The sequence below is a fragment of the Condylura cristata genome, unplaced genomic scaffold (assembly GCF_000260355.1).
Source record: "Condylura cristata isolate star-nosed mole 26May11 unplaced genomic scaffold, ConCri1.0 scaffold00008, whole genome shotgun sequence".
In the NCBI taxonomy this organism is placed as follows: Eukaryota; Metazoa; Chordata; class Mammalia; order Eulipotyphla; family Talpidae; genus Condylura; species Condylura cristata.
Genome location: NW_004567109.1, coordinates 10,136,922 through 10,156,012, shown reverse-complemented (window position 1 = coordinate 10,156,012; position 19,091 = coordinate 10,136,922). Strand labels below are relative to the sequence as shown.

At 53.0% G+C, this 19,091-nt stretch overlaps 2 protein-coding genes across 2 annotated transcripts in view; both read left to right on the top strand.

Annotated features, from left to right (window-relative positions):
- Positions 1-3,391, top strand: LOC105853378 (chromosome unknown open reading frame, human C1orf234). Its single transcript, XM_012722092.1, has 2 exons — positions 1-150; positions 3,194-3,391. The coding sequence occupies exons 1-2, from the start codon at positions 1-3 to the stop codon at positions 3,389-3,391; spliced, it is 348 nt and encodes a 115-aa protein (XP_012577546.1).
- Positions 3,392-5,906: 2,515 nt separating this feature from the next.
- The window catches only part of LACTBL1 (lactamase, beta-like 1), a 13,659-nt gene continuing 474 nt past the window's right edge, over positions 5,907-19,091 (top strand). The window contains 13 exon segments of the mRNA XM_012722091.1: positions 5,907-5,950; positions 6,164-6,186; positions 8,982-9,058; positions 9,474-9,609; positions 11,769-11,854; positions 13,459-13,481; positions 13,483-13,607; positions 14,568-14,719; positions 14,721-14,835; positions 17,168-17,273; positions 18,567-18,805; positions 18,808-18,948; positions 18,951-19,084. Coding sequence (XP_012577545.1) covers positions 5,907-5,950; positions 6,164-6,186; positions 8,982-9,058; positions 9,474-9,609; positions 11,769-11,854; positions 13,459-13,481; positions 13,483-13,607; positions 14,568-14,719; positions 14,721-14,835; positions 17,168-17,273; positions 18,567-18,805; positions 18,808-18,948; positions 18,951-19,084 — 1,401 coding nt within the window.

The window sequence follows — 19,091 nt, the reverse complement described above, 5'->3', positions numbered from 1 at the left end:
ATGCTTGCTTCCTCGGGCACCATAGGAGCATTGATAGCTGGGCTGATCAGCTATAAACCAATCTTGTTTGCCATCCTATTCCTTCTACTGTTGCTTAGCAACTGGCTGGTCAAGCATGAATTCAGACCCGCCCCCCCAGAGCCCCAGCAGGTGAGCAAAAGGGGCTTAGTTTCTGCTGGAAGTGATAAGAGGGTCAGGGGGACAGGGAAGGTATCCAGAGAATGGGCAAGACTGAGGAATCACATCTCTACTCCAAGTCCCTGATCTCGGGTGATGGAGGACAAAATGCGTCCCTCACAATTTTACCGTCAAGGTTTCAGTTGCCTGAACTGTAAAATAGAGACCATCCCAGGCCTGGTCAAAATCAACGTGCCCTGACCATAGTCACAGCTACTACATTTTTTTTTTAAGGTTATTTATGCATACAGAAATGGGGTAAAGGTCAGAGGTCAGAGGTACAGGAGGTGAGAGGATTCACCAGAGACAGAGTAAGGAGCAGAACAGGCAGATCAAGTACACTGCTGAGGGGAGCAGCGGGTGAGACAGGAGAGGTCTGCTACGCCATGTGGAGAACCTCCAGGGTGGGGATCCAGCTCACACTGAAGTGGCTTCTGCTGGTTTGCAGTGCTGCGTAATTACCTGTTGCACCACCTGGGAGGGCCCAACTACTACTTTTTTTTTTTTACAACAGCTTATTTTTACATCATTTTGTACATTTTTTTTTTCATCTCAATTGTAATCCCCGTGGGTTTCCCATTACCACGTCACCCGTGTGGCATCACCATAATGTGCATTTCCCTCCCCCGCCCCCATTTTTGATCCCATTCCCCACTCCACCCCCTCAAAATGTCTCTGGTATATGGTTGTTCATTATTTTTGTTATTTTCTTGCCTGGTCCATTATATTCCTGCTATGAGTGAAACCATCCGGTATTTTTCTTTCTCTTTCTGGGTTATCTCACTAAGCATGATCTTTTCCAGCTCCATCCAAGTTGCTGCAAAAGACATGTGTTTCTCTTTTTTGGTTGCTGAGTAATATTCCATTGTATATATGTACCACATCTTTTTTATCCAGTCATCTACTTTTGGGCATTTGGGCTGCTTCCATGTTTTTCCAATTGTAAATAAAGCAGCAATAAACATGGGGGTGCAGGTATCTTTTTCAATCATCCAACTACTACTTTTTTTAAGTGGAAAAAATTAAAATGGATGAACCAAAGATGGATGCCTTATCATAGTTTCATCTCTAAAATAGATCAATGGGTCAATGGATTGTGAAAACTTTTACAAAAAAAATTTAAAAACATGCAAAACAGGCCCTCCCTGGTGGCGCAGCGGGTTAAAGCACAGCACTGAGAATTTGAAGCCACTTCTGTATGAGTTCGATTCCCGCCTGCCGCCTGCCCCGGAGGAGACCACATGGCGAGCCAGACCTCTCCTGACCCGCCCGCTGCTCCCCTCAGCAGTGTACTTCGTCGATCTGCCTGTTCTGCTCCCCTCTCTGTCTCTGGTGAAGCCTCTCACCGCCCCTGAGCCTCTGGCCTGTACCCCAGTTCTGTATGAATAAATAAATAAATCTTTAAAAAAAAAAAAACATGCAAATAAGGGCCCTCCCTCGTGGTACAAGCGGTTAAAGCACCACATTATGAAGCTCTCTGAAGCCACTGCAGCAGAAGTTCATCCCCTGCCAGGAGCTGACCCACATGGCATGGCAGACCTCTCCTGACATGCCCGCTGCTCCCCTCAGCAATGTATTTCAGTAGATATGTCTGCTCTGCTCCCCACTCGGTCTCTACTGAATCCTCTCACCACCCCCTGCACCTCTGGCCTATATCCCTGTTCTGTATGCATAAGTAAATAAATCTTAAAAAAAAAAACATGTAAAACAAGTCCTATCTTGTTCATGGATCATATCAACAGGTCAAGTATGTCTTTGAGGCAGGATTTCTCAGCTTCAACACACTGGCATTTTGAGCTGAGCATATTTTTGTCCCGTGTGTTGCTGGAGATTTAGCAACATCGCTGCTTCCACCCTCCAAGTGCCAACAGCACCTCTCACCCTTTTTGTGACAACTTCTTGTGACCAAAATGTCTCTGGATATTGTCGTGGGCAGGGTGAACAAGCCTGTCTTTAGAACCTCTGGTTTCTTGCAGAAATGCATGGAAAAGAAAAGCCAATTCAGAATCGCAGCTGGGGGGGCGGGGAGAGGAGGAGGATCAGAGAGGGAAGAGAACAGTACAGGAGAGAGATCCATGGGGGACATCGATTACATTTGTGGTATTTTCTCTCCTAAGCTGGTGAGGGAACATGGGTATCAGCTGTGATACAGTTGACCCCATCAGCACCATTTTGGATTGCACCAATTTTCTTTGACATTTACAGTATTGATAACTACAGTATTTTCTCTTATGATTTTCTTAATGCCCTTTTAGTTTAAGAACACTGCATATTAGCACATAAAAAATACAAAATATGTGTTCATTGACTCTATTTTCGGTGAGGTCAACAGTTGGTTATTCATAGACAAGGTTTTAGGGAGTGAAAAGCTGTATTTGGATTGTTAACAGCAGGTGGGTTGGTGTCTCTAACCCTGCGCTGTCAGCTGATTTACATATTTTTGACGTGTCTTGAAATAATTTAATTTTTAAATGGCTTTAAATAGTCCAGCTGTTTGTAGCTGAGTCCCCCCCAAAGAAAAGGCAATGCTAATAACCGTGGGGGTGCAGATGAGGCTTAGAGAGCGGGGCATGATTGAAGCCACGCAAGTGTAGCAGTGGGTGCTTTTCCGGGGTCTGAAAAGGCTGAGAGGGACACGAGGCCAGTGCAGGGTCTGGGCACTCGCCCACTGGGTTAAGGGCCTATGTCCTCCTTGAGTGGGGGCCACTTCATTGATTCCTATAAACCAATGGCCATTGTGGGTCCTGGCATTTTGGGGGCGGCCCTACATCCTGGGCAATGCTGAGAAAGGCCTTTGCCTAGAAAGGGGTCTCCCTAGTAACCCGTTTTCCTCTTTTTGTGGTGGTGTGACATTTAGGAAGAGACAGAGAAACCCAAGCCTCCTGAGGCCAAACCCAAAGACCCGTGCCAAGCCGAAGACAAAGTCAAAGACAAAGGTGCGGGCAAGACCAAAGCCCACAGCCAGGCCGTGGGCGCCAAGGAGCTCGAGAGGCTGCACGCCTGTTTTGCCCTCCAGGACAAGATCCTCGAGCGGCTGGTGTTCAGTGAAATGAAGCTGAAGGTCTTGGAAAATCAGATGTTCATCCTGTGGAACAGGATGAACCATCACAAGGGGTCAGGCCGACGTCGCACTTACCCCCTGAAGCGCTGCAGCCTTCGGAGGCACGAGTCCATCTTCTCCATCTCCTCCGAGTACACGTCTTCTACTCGCTGAGGGCCCGGGAGGCTGGTGGGCTGGCCTCTTCCGCCGTCACCTGTACTCAGTAAAACCCAATTAGAGACGACTGAATGTTCTGAGTGAGTCACACCGGGCAGGACTGGAGGCTCAAGGTCACCTCTGTGCCCACCAGGTCAGCCAGGTACCACGGGGCGCTAGAAGCCTGCCCTGCCTCTCCGTGCAGCACGCTGACCCCTGGTCCAGGCTCCTCCCCTGCTAGCCACCCTCGCCCCGCAGAAATGTGACGTGTTCTGGCTGCTGGTGGGTCCGCCAGCCCTTGGGGGAGCTGGGCCCCATCCCACCTTCCTTCCTCCCCCCCACCGTGCTTTCTACCTTTAGGGCACTACCAGAGTACCCTAAACACGAGTCATTACTGTCCTTCTATGGCTTTTGCCAGAGTTGTGAACCACCTGGATATTTAAGTCCATATCGCTCCTTTATAAATTTGACTATTTTTCCCTTCAATAAATTTATGTGTTTATCCCTTAAAGAAATTCATAAATCTGTAAGGGGAAATAACATAAAAATAAATAGTTTATTTGTAAGTTAAAACAGTATCCTTTACCCAAAGTGAAACCTTACAGTTAGGCTAGCGGAGACCCCACGAGGTTGCTAAATTCCGACCAGAGCTGGGTGGCCCCTGTGGGGTTGGGGTTAAGAAGAGAGTAGCGAGTGCCCATCTGAGAGACATGGCCCTGGTCTCCATAAGGAGGCTCGGGAAGGAAATCACTACCGAGGTGGGACCAGTGTGACCTGGCACTTGCTCATGCCTGACCTAAGACCCTCTGCGCCCCCACAAGTCTCCTGCATCCTAAACCGGGTGCCTGGCCACCCCTCAAGCACATCGTCTTGGCTCAGAGCTTCTTCCTCTCCATCCTTGATCTCCCCCTCTCTGCTGTCACAACACTTCACTGAATGTACCTCCAGCCCTAACACCCACCCTCCACAGCCAGGGTGGGCTCATCACACAAACCCCCACTGGGCTAGTGGGGCCCCCCTTGCCTAAGGGAGTCCCACTTGGGCCTTCTACAGTGGAGTGTATCCCAATCGGCTGGGATTTGATTTGTACACATTTTTATATTCCGGACAGAGGCTCTTCATCCCTCTGTCCTCCACCCCACTGGAGCCAGCAACCAGTGTATAGTCAGCGTTCAACAAATGACCTCTACGATGACTAATCACTGTCTGAAATGTCCTGACATGACTTCTGCCTCCTCATGATGCCCACGGGCCTCTACCACCTTAAGATCAGGATCTCTGGAGTGAAACTGCCTGGCCTGAAATCCCAACCGCCAACTCCAGCTGTGTGATCCCAAAAACTCTAAGTTGGTTTATTCTTACTGTGCCTCAGCTTCCCCCACTATAAAATGGGAAATGTACCAACACCCACCTTCTCATCTGTAAGGATTAGATGAATCACTATATCTCCCTCAGGTCCATGCTCACATGATTCCCTTGGGGAGAGAATCCCCCTGGCCTCCCTATCAACACCACCCCCTCTAGTGTCAAATATCTTCTAATCGCACCCCAACCCCAACCCGTCCATTCTCACCCTTCCCTGGCCTTCGCTCATCTTTTCTGCCAGGGACTGACTCATGGGCCCCCATCATCAGCATACCTTACTGTGTGGCTCCCAGATATTCTTGGTCAATGGGGGTGTCACTGGCAGAGGCCAGAGGGGAGGAGGGGGTTGACATAGTTACTGCCCTAGCTCCTGTGGGTTGCATGTCTGGTTTAAGGCTGGTTGGATGCCTGTACAGAAGGGGTCCTCTCCAGGAGGGCCTTTCTATGTTACTCTCTGCTTCCAGGTTCTGTGAGGTCCCTATAACTGCTCACACCTTTGTAAACAGCCTCTGAGCTTCACAGCCAATGGTCTGTATAGCCAGGCCATAGGACCCTCCAGAACTGGACCAACGGGAGGATAACCATGGGGTGACCCCTGCTGTAGAAAATTACAGCCATTCAGTCACAAAATTGGTCTGGATGTGACAGATTAGTGAGCTCACAATAAAGCCCTGCATCTTGAGGAAAGAGCTAGCTGATCAAGACCACGTGACCATCACATCCACTCTGGGGCCCTAGATCCTGGGCCTACTGTAGAAAAACTATGGCGAGGGCCCTCCCTGCAACAGGTTAGGATGCAGCACTGCAAGCTGGCCGCAGCCGCTTCAGTGCAAGTTCAATCCCCGCCCCAGAGGTGACCCATATGGGACAGCAGACCTCTCCTGACCTGCCCACTGCTCCCCTCAGCAGTGTACTTCGTTGATCTGCCTGTTCTGCTCCCCACTTTGTCTCTGGTGAAGCCTTACTCCCCTGCACCTCTGGCCTGCTTCCCAGTTCTGTATGCATAAATAGATAAATATTTAAAAAGAAAGAAAGAAAGAAAGAAAAAACATGGTGAACAGAGGTGGCCCTGCCAGGAAGTAACTGATGTTTTCCCCAGAGGGTGTTATTTGCAGCAAAATGTTGACCAGTGGCTCAACGTGGCTCAAGGTAGTCCAGGTGGGGCACCATGACCATGACCTGGAGATTTGATGAGATCACTCTTGGCAAATGGTATGTAGTGGGTTCTGACAGCTATGGACATACTTTAGCATGTTCTCTTATGCCATGTAGGGAGCATCCAATACTTTCGGTGTGCTCATGTTCCCGATACGTGTATTTCTGGCATGATACTCTGATGTGGAGACTGGCTTGCAGGCCACTTCTCCCAGCTCTGGACCTTGTCATCATGGAGCTTGCTTGCTCTTCTGAAATTGCCACCTGCAGGTGGCGGACACAATCGAGCCTTGGTATGGACGGTTTAGGGACACCTGCCACTCCCTTATCACCCTGTGTGGTCACCGAGGAGGGGGAGCGGTCCACATGCTACATCAGACAGTGTGATGACCCCTGGGTTCTGGAAAAAGGACAGATCACCTGGCTCATTGAGGGGACATGGCAGGCCCCCGCTGATCTAGCAAGAAGACACCATCCAATCTCAAGAAACAGACCACAGTGGGGGACACAAGCTCTTGCCTCCTCTTCCAGAGTGGGCCAGGCTGACCTGCCTCTGGCAGCCACCCAGGCCGGGGCCAGGACACGAACCTGTCACCATACCCTGCCCAGCTGTGGGCCCCCTTATGGGTGTCTCGCTCCCTGACAATGCTGAGGATTGTCCCTGGGTGGCCGCAGCCACTGCTTGCTGGGCCAAGGGCCTCCACAACCAAGTTTCCGCCTCCCCACTTGGATGTTGTTGAGGCCCCTGGCAGCACACCATCCAGTCCCTTTTGTAGCCCCGGGACTTCATGCTGTGGGATGGGGCCTTCCTTGCTTTCTCTTTGGCACGCCACCTGCAGATGATTCTCCACATAACCCCAGCTGTGGGCCCAGCCAACAGCCGCAGCCTCTGGTGCCCTTGACAAGGCATTCCCGAGGATGAAGGGCGTGGTCTCTCCATCTCATGCAGGTTTCCAACAGCTCGGGCACCCTGAGGCTGACTGCAGGGCGGCCAAGCTGCCCGCGCTGAGAAGGGCATCACAGTGCGTTTGCTCGGGTGCTGCTGGCTGCTGCACAGCTCAGAGGTATCTGCTGGCTAGTCAGGGAGGCGGCCACGCTGGCCAGTGGACCCTGCACGTTTAGTCAAGTCAAGAAGCCCATGTGGCTTCTGCAGGAACAGTTCAGGGGCTCCCCACCACTCCCCCTGGGCCCTGGGCCCTTCCTTTAGCTATGGGGCGGCCTCCTGGCCAGATGACTAAGGGCTGAGTCTCCAGACCTCTGTCCTCCGGCATCTCCTCCAGCCTTGCCCACAGCCACTGGCGCCCCATTTAAGCCTAGGTGACTTCTACCCCTGTCAGACAGCCTTAGCTGCCGAGGCCCTAGCTCAGGGGATGGACCTTGGGAAAATCATTTGGATTCTACGGGCAGGCCCTGGAAGCTCGCACCGGGTTCCTAGCAATGAGACAGCCGCCGGGCTCCAGCGTGGGTTTCCTTCTCCAAGCAGAAATGATTCCACATGTTTTCCACCTCACAGGTTCTCCAGGTGCCCTCAGGACTGAAAGTGAGATCCCGGGGGCCTGAGCAGATTTTCTTTTTCTTGTCAGACTCATCTCACACTTGTCTGAGACTGGCAAGACCCTTCAGAAGAGGCGCAGGTTGGGCCAGATTTCACACGTGGGCTTCTACTGCCGCCGTGTGGCCACTCTGCTGCATGACCTGTGTGGATCCTTCTGGCTAAATTTAGGAGTCCAGAAGGGCTCAGGTGGTGAGAGAAGGATGCCCTCCTGGCTACCACAGAGGGCAAGGGAGGGGCCCGCAGAGAGGGGCTGCTGCCCTGCTCTGCCCTGTCAGCAGAGGTGCACATGCCTCAAGCACAGGCAGGGACACAGGCAGGAGCCTGAGTGTTTGTGCAGCAAGCACTCCGGCCTGCAGCCTGTCCTGCCGCTGCTGGGGACTCACTTCTCTGCACACCGCTTTCCTCATCTATCAAACAAGGGTAGACTGAAACCTGCCTGGCGCGGCTGATGTGATAGTGGCAGCACAGACAGCACTATATTTGGTGCGTAATCGGCACTTGGTCTGTGACACCAGGCGCTGCCCACCTGGAGCCTCAGTAAAGATCGTCCAGGTGGGCCCTCCCTGGTGGTGCAACAGGTTAAAGCGCAGCACTATGAAGTGATCTGCAGCCACTGCAGCACGAGTTCGATTCCCAGCCAGGGAGGTGACCCACATGGCGCGGCAGACCTCTCCTGTCTCGCACACTGCTCTGCTCAGCAGTGTACTCCATCACTCTGCCTGTTCTGCTCCCACTCTGTCTCTAATGAATCTTTCACTCCCATACCTCTGGCCTGTACAACAGTTTTTGTATGTGTAAATAAATAAATCTTTTTTTTTTTAAAAAAAAAAGATCGTCCAGGTAGTCGGATCAACAGAAGAGCTGGTGGGGGGACGGACGCATTGGGAGGCCAGTGGTCAGCCCATTGTCTCCCTTACCCTTGGATTTGGCAGATGTGACTGGAGCTTTGCCCGCCAACCTGGAGCACCTTGGCCATAGGGTGCCCCCCAGCCTTACTGAAAGATGTGTTCCTGTACCCCAGGAGATGATGCCCATGGCCGAGGGCATTTGGAGGTGTTAGTGCTGGAGAAATCAGGCCCCACATCTGCCACCCTCATGAAGAGCCTTGTGAAGCCTGTGCCACAGAACCAGAAGCACCTCTGTCACCTGCAACATGAGGGATGCCGAGGCACTGGCCAGCTGTGGCTGGGTTTGAGTTGCGAGGTCCTTCCCGAACCTCCCAGAAGTGGGTGAGCTGGCACTAAGCCCTGAAGGGTGGGGGATATGGTCAGGGCGGGGTGACAGGGCTGTTTTCCCAGGACTATGGGCTTCCCGGAGCCTGGGAACTGCAGTGCCAAAATCAGGACTGACCTGGGCAGACTAAACAGACTAAATCCCCAGGTTCTGCACCCCATTCCTCTTGCCTTTGGGCTTCATGAGGGTGTGGGGTGCTCTGCCCCCTTTTCCATCCTCACCCCCTTCCTTGTCTGCTAGCAGTTCTCTGACCCTTTGCCCTTCCTGCAGGACTCCCTTACCTTTGCTCTTCTGCCTCAGGGCCTCCTGGGCTGCAGACCGACCTGAGTGCTCAAGGAGCTGGAATCTTCCACACCTTGGAGAGAATGAAGAACCAGGTGAGGCACAGTCCCAAGAAGGCTTGTTTCAAATACTGGCCTAAATCTCCCCCATCACCTCCATCATCATCACTTAACAATTCCAGGGTTTCCCCTGTAGGTTGGGGAGTTGAGTGTTGATGTGTATTCACTCACTGCACCCGCAGATCAAATCAGAAACATCTCTTCTTCCTTTTCATGTCTCCAGGCCTCTGACTGAAGTCCCCCAACTCATCCCCAATGGGGTTGCTTCTGTGGAGAGCACTATCCTGGGCTGAGGGAGAGGAGGGGAGAAGAAGCAAGAGTCTCTAGGCTGGAGAACACCCAGGAAGGAGCTGTGTTGTGGGGTGGGGCTTGGGAGAGCCTGATTTTCCCCAGCCCTCATCGGCCTCCGGCCGACCCCCTGAGGCAGCCTGGCCTGTCTTTCCCTCTCCAGGCTGGTGGGCAGCTCAGTCTGCAGCAAGTGAACAAGAAGTGGCTTCTCCCGGCCTCCTGCAGCTTCTTCTTCCTGCTCTCTGGGCTCATGGCTGGCTGTTTCCTCTGGCAGTTCCACCTCCCCAAGCTGAAGATGGGTGAAACAGAGACACCTGGGCCTCCCCACCCGGTGGGTCCTTGTGGGCTTGGTGCTGCCACTCCGGGCCCCAGGGTGCACGGGACGACTCTAAGATTTAGACAGACCCAGGAGCCCTGGCCTCCATTCTGGCTCCAACTCCAGCTGCGCATCTTTGGGCCAGTCACGTGACCTCTCTGTGCCGCAGTGCCCTGGTGTCTAACCTGAGGGCTCTAAGTGCCACTGGGGTTTCTGTAAGTCACGCAGTGTGGGGCTAAGTGTGTCTCTTGCTCTGTCTTTGATCCCCAGGGTAGGATCTCCAGACCTCCGCCCCACTTTAAACCCTCCCCCACTCATAGCGAGACCCTGGGAGGGACAACACAGGTGCCCATGGCCGCAGCGGCCATTCCATGGGGGCCTCTCCATGCTGAGTTGGTCAAGCCATCACTGTGGCCCTGCCCACCTGTCCTCTGCTGCTACGGCAACCCCAGGTCCTCTGAGCTGCTTGGATGCTGGAGGTCACTCTGTGCCATGCAGGCTTGAGGCTCAAAGAGGTGTGGGAGCCTCAAAGGACCGCAGCAGTTTTTTGCTGAGCTGGCTCCTTTTACCTTCCTGCTAACTTCTTCCTCTCCCACTTCAACCCACACTTACGAGGGAACATTCCTCTATCAGGGGTTTCTCAAGCAGATCGTCTCCAAGTGGGCAGGTCAGCCTGTCCCCTAGGGCCAGGCTTCTCAACTCCCCATCTCCCCCTCGACAGCAGATCAGGCTTATGCTAAACAAACAAGCAAACAAATAAAGAAGTATCAGAGAAATTCAATGAAAAAAAAATGACCCACAAAATAGAAGTTTTGATAATGAGTTTCAACAGAACAAAATGACTCTGCCCAATGGCTATAAAGTTTCTAAACAAGTGGGCAATAAAAAGTTCACCCCTCAGGGCCCCCATGGAGAGCACTCGCTGGTCCTGCCCCTGTCTACTGGGGAAACCTGCGTTCCAGGAGTCCCCAGAAGGTGTCGAGGTGCCCACCAGAGGGCGGCTGCAGACTGGAGACTTGGGGTGCAGCCTGCAGAGCTTCACTCTGGCTGAGACCATCCCGCCCCAGTGATGAAATCTGTCATGAGCTTGCTGGGAGAGCTTCCCTAAGGTTGTGACTTTCCTCTGGGACCCCATGGAATGCTGGGCACAAACCACCTGCTGGCATCAAACGAAGTGACTTATTTTTCTCACGAGTCCGTGGACCGGCTGGCAGCTCTGCAGCTGGTCTAACCTGGGCTCTCCGGGGCAGCGGGCAAGTCTGGGAGAGCCAGGCCTCACCCTCCAGGTGCTATCCCAGCCTTGCCCACGAGGGGGCAGTGTTCCCCAGGAGCAAAGGTGGGTTAGGGGCCCAGGTTGGGAGGGGGGACCATCCACTCTGCCTAAAGCAAGTCTCAAAGCCACAGATTCAAGAGGTGGGAGCTGAAAGAATGTCTGGCTATAGTGAAGCTCCCACTAGGAGCCTTCTCTCGGTTCTGGCCAGTCTGGGAGACAGTGGAAGGTTTTGAGAAAGAGGCAGCTCCCACTCCCGGGAGTGGGGTGTGGGTGCTGGTGCCCTCACCACTCCACACGGCCCTGAGGGGATGAGGAAGGTCTGGGGGCTGCTGTGATGGTCTCACAGCCCGACACCTGTGCAGCCAGTGCCCACACTCCCCGGAAGGGAGCCAGCCAGGCCAGCACCCAATGCCCGATGCATGGCTGTGGGGAGAGAAGGAGCTGTCCCTGGGGGTTCAAGCTGAAGCAAGAGTGGGGTGCCAAGGTCACCGCTATGTGCAAATATGTAATCAGAACAAGGAAGAGACAGGGGCCGTGGCTGAGCCCTCCCCAGGGAGGGAGAAGCCCTGGGGGTGGGGGGCGGGTGGCAGAGAGGGCTGCCCGCTGCAGCTGGGGCCTGACCGGTGTGCTGACAGCTGACAGCACGTGTGGGACTGTCCCTTCTCCTCCAGGTCTGCTTTGCAATTGCCCCTTGTTCCCCGTGGCAGGTCTCTGTACCCTGCAATCCCCCCAGTGGGCTGCTGCCAGCTGGGAAGACCAGCCCTGAGGCTTGGCTCCGGCCTCTACTGCCACCTCGCCTCTTCTCTAGGGTGACACCTAGCCCCATATCCTGGCCTCTGTCCCTCATTCACCACATGATGCCCCCCCAGCTTCCTTGGGACCAGACGTAACCTCTGCCCCTGTGGGGATGTGTGCCCAGCACCCGGAGCTTGTGCCCCTGGCCCACCCTGTCCCTGTGGGCTAGGTACCAGGGATGTGACCGGAAGAAGACACTGTCCTGCTCTCAAGAGGCTACTGGCCTGGAGTGAGGGCAACTGTCCAGACATGAACCTTTGTAACTCAGGGGTGAGATTGTGGATGAGGTAGTTCAGGGGACTGCAGGTACCTGAGGAACAGGCCTTGGGGCCAGGAAGGATTTGGGGGCAGTGGTGTCTCAGCTGAGATGTGAACAGGACATACCCAGTGTGTGTGGGGTGAGGGCGTGCAGGGTGCGACCGAGGCGGAGGAAGGGCCTGTGCGAAGGTCCAGAGGCAGCGGAGTATACGGCACTCAGAGACCCGTGGAGAAACTGAGTCTGGTGGGACCAGACGATGACAGAGCCCTATCAGAGGCCACTGCAAGATGATTAGGCACCACCCCCATGGAGGGGGTACATAACACTCGAGGTGGCACCAGCCAGCTCTAGTCTGTGCCTGCCAGTTCCCACCCACTGGGCACTCACCTTACGAGACAGACAAATGAAACGTGACCATGGCGAAGGAGCAGCAGCATGGTGGGGATTTGACATTGTCAGCTGGGAGCCGTGGAAGGGAGGGGGGCGATGGGACCACACAGGAGAAAGTCTGGGCCACTGCAGAGACCGCCGCTGTCTGCAAATACACAGAAGGCTTAGGTGAAGGACAGGGGGCTGCCCGGTGTTCTGTGGATCCCAGGGGTCAAGGAAACAAAAATGCCAGCATCGCCATAACCAGCTGCCTCTGCGCGCCTATTATGTATGGACCTCTTTATAGGACACCCTGTGAGCCCTTCTGTACAGGAGGAAACTCGGGCACAGGGGGGCAAGGCCGGCACGAGTGGACGCTACAGGTGGACAGGTCAGTGCAGGACACTGGCGGGGACCTGGCAGCTAGCTAAGGATCAGGTCTGGGGTCAGCACAGGATTCTAATCCTGCTTCCCCTGACCATAAGCCACAAGGGCTATTCATTTCATAGTGCACAGACCCAAGCTTCTCCTTTGTAAAATGAGGAAGAATTAGTGTTGACTTTTTATGAGGATTAAGGGAGAGAACGCATGAACTGCATTTTATACCATGCCCGGCATAGTCTAAATATGCAATACATTTTAGCTGATATCATCATCATTACGTCTCATCATTGTTAATAATGAGGCATTTTTAGTCAATGTTCAAAGAGGCCCAGGGGTCCCCTCTAAATAGTGAATCCTCCAACATGCAGTCAGACCAACCCTCTGGGAGTTTTCTAGGGCATCAGATAGGGTTTGAGTAGATCAGTAGTTTTAACCCCTTTTACATTTTGCCAAAGAAATGTTTCTTTGATCAAAAGCGTTCGTGGGAAACCCCACATATAAAGCAGATTTCAGGGGAGCTGCTCTGACTGCAGCCTGGACAGAGACCCCTGGTCTCTGGGGTACGGCTGAGAACCCCAGGTCTGGAGGCTGACCGGGCTCCACTCCCGCCACAGGAGGAAGAGAAAGGAGCAGGGCCAGCAGGGTGCGGACAGGGTGCTGTGGGAGTGGGCAGGGGTGCAGACCTCAGGTGGGGGTGGCCAGGGGCAGGCGTCTCTATGCCCATCCAAGGCGGGCGTCTCCTCTCCTTCCAGGTGGACAGGATTCTGCGCCAGGCTGTCGGCACCTGGCCTGGCCGCCACGTCTGCAGCTGTCATCCACAATGACACGGTGCTCTGGACCGGGAACTTTGGGAGGAAGAACAGCTCAGACCCTGCTTCTGGGCCCCCCAGTGAGTACACATGTACCGGTCAGCCGGGTGACCTCCAGGGCCCTATGGACAGAGAGGGCGAGGGGTGGGAGAACAGGGAAACCCAGGAATAGGGGGACTCCAGAGATTATGACTGGGGGCCTCAGTGGCCAGAGCCCTTCTTACGTTCTGATAGTTGTACAGGTGAGGAGCCTGAGATCTGGAGAGGACCAGCCCGTTCTCCACATCACATCACAGGGAAACGGGTCAGGGCAGAGTCCCTTCCAGGGAACCCTGAGCCCCAAACCTCCTGAACTTGAAAAGGGCCCCTGTCTCCCATGCTGCCCTCCCCTGGCCACAAAGGGATCTGTTCTCCCCCTCCCTCCATGTCCCTGTTAGGTGACAGCTTGGGACATCCTGCTGCACGCCCAGAATATTCTGTCCTGGGTGCTGTCTACACGACCCCTAAAGTGGACACATGGCTACCAGAGACTCTGTGAGGACAGAGGCCCCCCTTTCCAGCTGCCACTCATGGGCCAACAATACCACTTGCTGTCATGTCGCCGGGCACACGCACATTCTGGCTCCATCCTTTCTGCAACATGGAGAACGGGCGATGAAACGGGATCTCACAAAGTCTCATACTTGCCCAAGGCCTCTCAGTCACTGGGAGGCAGAGGTGTGTCCAGGAGGGCAGTGCCTGGCAAGGGCCTGGCACAGGGCAGGAGCTCGAGAGGGTCCATCCAGGCCAGCTGCACCACCTTTGGTGTGCGTTTAAGCGTCACACAGGTCTGCAAAAGCTAGACAACTTTTTAAAAATAATATAATAGTTTATTTTACAACATTTTGTGCCTTTTTCCATCTCACTTGTAATCCCAGTGGGCTTCCCGTCACCAATTCACCCGTGTGCCATCACCATAGTCAGGCTGGGCAATTTTTGCCTGAGACATTGATTAGGGGGATTCAGTGCTTTCCTAGAATACTGCAAAGTTGGAAGCTGGGGTGCAGGGGGAGGGGGTAGTGGGGCCCCTGCAATTTGCAGGATCTCCAGGCTCTCCAAGATCTTCCCTGTGCTCATGCTGTCCTGGCTGTGGGAGGAGGGCCTCATGGTCTCCCTGGACGGCCCCCTGGAGTAGTATGCCACACCTTCATTGTTCATGCCAGGTTGAGGGCCTGGCATCTGTCCTTCAACCACACAGCATGATGGGTGGTCTGGAGGAGGTGGGCCCGGCCCTGAGGCCTTCACCAGTGACCCTCCACAGGATGGCCAGCCAGCTTGCAGGTGAGTCACGTTACACTCCTGTGGCTCAGGCCAAAGCACCTGAGGTCTAGGAACTGCCAGGTTCTCACCCAGCCAGGCGGCGCCCTTCTACTCTGCTCCCAGAACTGGCCATAGCTCCCCATCCCTGGGCTCTGGGCCAGGGGTAGAGAGATCCGGTGAGGCAAAAGCTGAGATAAAGTCTGGGAATTTAGATCAAGTGGCCAAATTAAGATAAGTTGGCAGTCAAAATCAAGTTAAGACAAGTGAATGAGTCGCTATTTGCAGACAATTCTATAATGAAGACTTAATTTCTCTAATATGTAAAGATCCCCTGCAAATCAATCCAAAGGCCAATAACCAACATAAAAGTGGGTAAAGGATAAGAACAGATCAGACAGTTTCTTGAAAAGGAAATGCCAATGATGCTTAAAAATATTAAAAACTACTGAAGGATGCTCTACTTCATTCTCACAAAATAATTGCAAATTGAAACTGTGCCAGGAGACATTTCCCCCATGAGACTGGCAAAGACTAAAAGGTGGGTGTACTGAGTTGGTGAGGTTATGGTAAAATAGACCCTCTTATACATATGGGGGAGGAATTTAAATTGGCATGATCTGTGCGGAAGGCAATTAGTGATACCTATTGCAATTAAAAAATATATCTCCTTTGAGTATCTACAGATACTCAGGCAATTATTCATTGTACAATTATTCATTGTCTCACTGGTGGTCATAGCAAAAGACTGAGGCAAATATCTATAAATAAAGGAATAGCTAAAAAAAAAAAGACTATGGCACAGCTATACAAATACTGTGTCCCTGCAAGGAAAGGATAATGTCTGTGTAGATGGAAGATGTAATGTTAAATGGGGAAAAAAAGATTCTAAGAGTGCAATTATGCCACTGTATGAATAACTAACAAGCACACACATGTAATATATATGTGTGCATGAATATAAAACACACAATGTACACAATAAACAGCATCTAGGTATTAGGTATTATATACAAATATATGTTTGAATTAAGTATGTATCTCCATATATGTGTATGTATGTATGTATACACACACACACACCATGGGCATAGATATGTACCTACACATATCCTATGTTTTTGGGAGGAACCAAAAAGATTAAGACATTGGGTTGTCTCCAGGAAGGCAAGGTCAGAGGACAGATTCATTGTGTACCCTGTGGGAATCTTGTCTCTTGTAAACGAGTGACTTATCCAACACAGGATGCAGTGAGGATGTCTATGAAGCCAAGGGAAGCCAAGCTGGCAGTGTAAGGGCAGTGTAAGCCCCTCGCCAGCAACCTGGTCCAAGGCTCCGTCATTTAAAGCGGAGTCTTACAGACCTCCCCATAGGCCCCCCTGCATCACTGTTGCCCCAAATGTCCGTTTCACATAGCAGCTAGAGCAACCTTGATCAAATACTTTTCTGCTTACATCACTCCTCAGCTGAGAATTCCTGCAGTGGCTCCACCCCACACAGAGGAAAGCCTTTCCAGGTGCCTGTAGCTCCCTGGGGACTTCGCCCCTTCTCATTCCTCTCTAGCCATCCTGGTTGTTCCGTGCGGCTTCTGAAGCGTTTCAAGACATTCCTGCCTCAGGGCCTTTGCACTTGCTATCACTTCTGCCTGAGACCCTCTTTCTTTACTTTGTGGCTCTCTCCTTTACTACCTTCAGGGCTCACTGCGTGAGGGCCGCCTTCTCTGTGAGGTCTTCATCTGTCCAGCTGGTCTAAGAATCCTTCCCTTCTGCATACACCATTCTGATGTACTATGTCTGTATTTGCTTACTGGCCATCGCCATGTAAACTCCATGTGGCCACTGCTGAATCCGGCACCCACAAGGGTCCTTGGCAAAAGAGATGTTTCAGAACTATGTTGAATGGACGTAGAAACTATGTAGAAAGGATTTCAGTTCTGTGATCCTTCCAATACTTGTCACATCCAATAATCCAACAGTTACAAGTGGTCAGAGAAGCCACTTGCACAAAATGTTTGGCCGCTAACCTCAAGAAGTTTATGGAGTCGAATTTTATAGATGATAACAATTGCTTTTTGAGCAGTTACTGTGACCAGGCATACTGTGCCAAGCCTTTCAGCTAATGCCCATTTCAGCCCCACAATACAGAAATCATTTCTCTCACGTTATAAACGAGGTACTGTGGCTTAGAGAGGTTAAATAATTTGCCCAATGAAATATAGGCAGGATTTGTATCCATGCTAGATTTTTCAAAAGAGGTGATTCTGTTGTTCTCTCTTAACGCATGAAGGGGGGGAAAGCAGTGCACCCCAGGGTCCCACATCCCACCCTCAGCAGTTCTGACCACTGCTCCTCTGTAGGGCTGTCCAGAAGGCTTCGCTCCACCTCGCTGCTGTGGAAGGGCAGCACCCAGGAGGCTCTGCACCTGCTCAAGGATGACATGCTGGTAGTGAACCCTAGGACCAGGTGAGAGGTGCACCCCCTGAAATTCAGAACCTCCCGAAGAGGCTGTGCCCACTCAGCCTAGCTGGTCAGAGCCAGAAGAGATCTCAGAGATCAAGGAAGACAGAGGCCCAGAGGGGTGGCCCAGCAAGCCAGTGGGGAGCTGGGCCCAGACCCAGTTTCATATGAAGCTCGTGTTCTTTCCATTCATCAACTCAGCACTGACTGAGCACCTCCTGTAGGTCTGGACTGAGCTAAACTGAGGCCAGCAGCTAAAAACTCCAATCAGGTTGCCTCCTCCGCACTCCTGTGAGTGACTATTCTTATCAGTGAACAGATAAACAAGATAGATTTGCAGATTTGGCCAAGTGCCATGATCAAAATAAACGAGAGGCTGATGAGATAGTGAGTGATATCGGCTGAGACTGGGGTGGCTAGTCAAAGAGAAGCTCCACTCTGGGAGCAGTACGGCTGTGGGGCTGGACTGTGGCCAGCTGGCACCCCCGGTTTCAGGGACCCCACCTCCCCAGCCCTGCTGGCACCGGGCAGTGCCCCCTTTCAAATTTACGCCTCTGCTTCTCCAAATTCTGAATCTCAGACTTCACATCTCCTGCTGAGACAGGATTCTGGTACTGTTTGCGCATCTGCAAGAATGCAGCTCCCCTCTTTCAGGCTCCTCCCAAACTTGCTGTGTGACCCTGGAGGAAACACTTTTCCTCTGTGAACCTCATCTTCCTCATCTGTCAAAAGGGAGGCTAGGCTACAGTTGGGGAAAGTCAACAGGCTTTGTGAATTTTCTTTCTTCCATGGAGTGTCCTGAGACACTAATTTAGCTTCTGAAACTGCACCTGCTCTGGAAGGAAAAAATCTTTTGATTATTAGTGTCTGCTGTGTCTTGGAAGAAAGGAGGGCTGAAGCTGGCCTCCTATTTATCATCTTTGAGCTACTTGATGGCTGTCATCTCCCCTCCCCAACAATCTAATACTCTATCTAGCTTTCCATTTGATAACAAATTAGACTAAAATGTGAAAGATTTTACTGTTTTCCCAGCAACCCCCCAACTTGCTGTGTGATTCCGGGCACACTGCGCCTTCCTCTTTCCAGAAGTATTATAGTGAGTGTGCTCTATTTAATGATCCCTGAAGTCAGCTGGATTTGAGTTTCTGGAAGAAGGTGAAGCAGCCCTACCTGTGAATGAAACTCTGGTGGCCTTTCAGAAAAAGAGGGGTTGGCGGTGGCTCTGGTGGGGAGAGGGGCTATTTAGTGCCTGGAAACCTTCATCCCAGCCCAGTTGCCAGTTTGCTCCTCCTCTTCCAGGAGCCATTACGGCACGCTGGCTTTCTCCCTTTGGCCTGTGTCCTGGCTGCCCACCCCCCGGCGTGACTACCAGCGCTGGATCTCCGAGAACGTGCTAGAGTCTCTGGGGATGGCGGACACGTGCTTCGACCTCCAGCCCCTCGTGCACACCCGGCTGCCTGCGGGTTTCCAAGGCAGTGGCCGGCCCGTGCCGCTCTATGACCCGGGCCGGTGCCGCCCTTCGGGTCAGATGTACTCTGCCCTCCACGCCTGGCCAAGTTGGCCATCGCGCTCCTGGGCGGCGCGCCCCAGCGGCTCCTGCGGCCCGAAGCGGCCATAACGCTGCGGGCGCCGCTGCTGGCCGGTCCTGGCACCTACTTCGCCAAGGAGACCTGCACGCCCTGGAGTTCCACGCGCAGCGGGGCTATCTCACGGTCCGCACAGACGGCGGCCTGGACAGCTACGCTGCCTCCGTCTCGCCGGTGCCGCCGCTGCGTCTGGGCCTCGCGCCGCTCCTGGCTGGGGCGCGGCCACCCGGGGCCGACC

Excerpts from the sequence above, each read along its gene's own strand:
- LOC105853378 (XM_012722092.1), top strand. The coding sequence starts at position 1 with ATGCTTGCTTCCTCGGGCACCATAGGAGCATTGATAGCTGGGCTGATC. Across the intron at positions 151-3,193 it reads CCCCCCCAGAGCCCCAGCAG|GACAAGATCCTCGAGCGGCT; the intron begins GTGAGCAAAAGG and ends TTTGCCCTCCAG.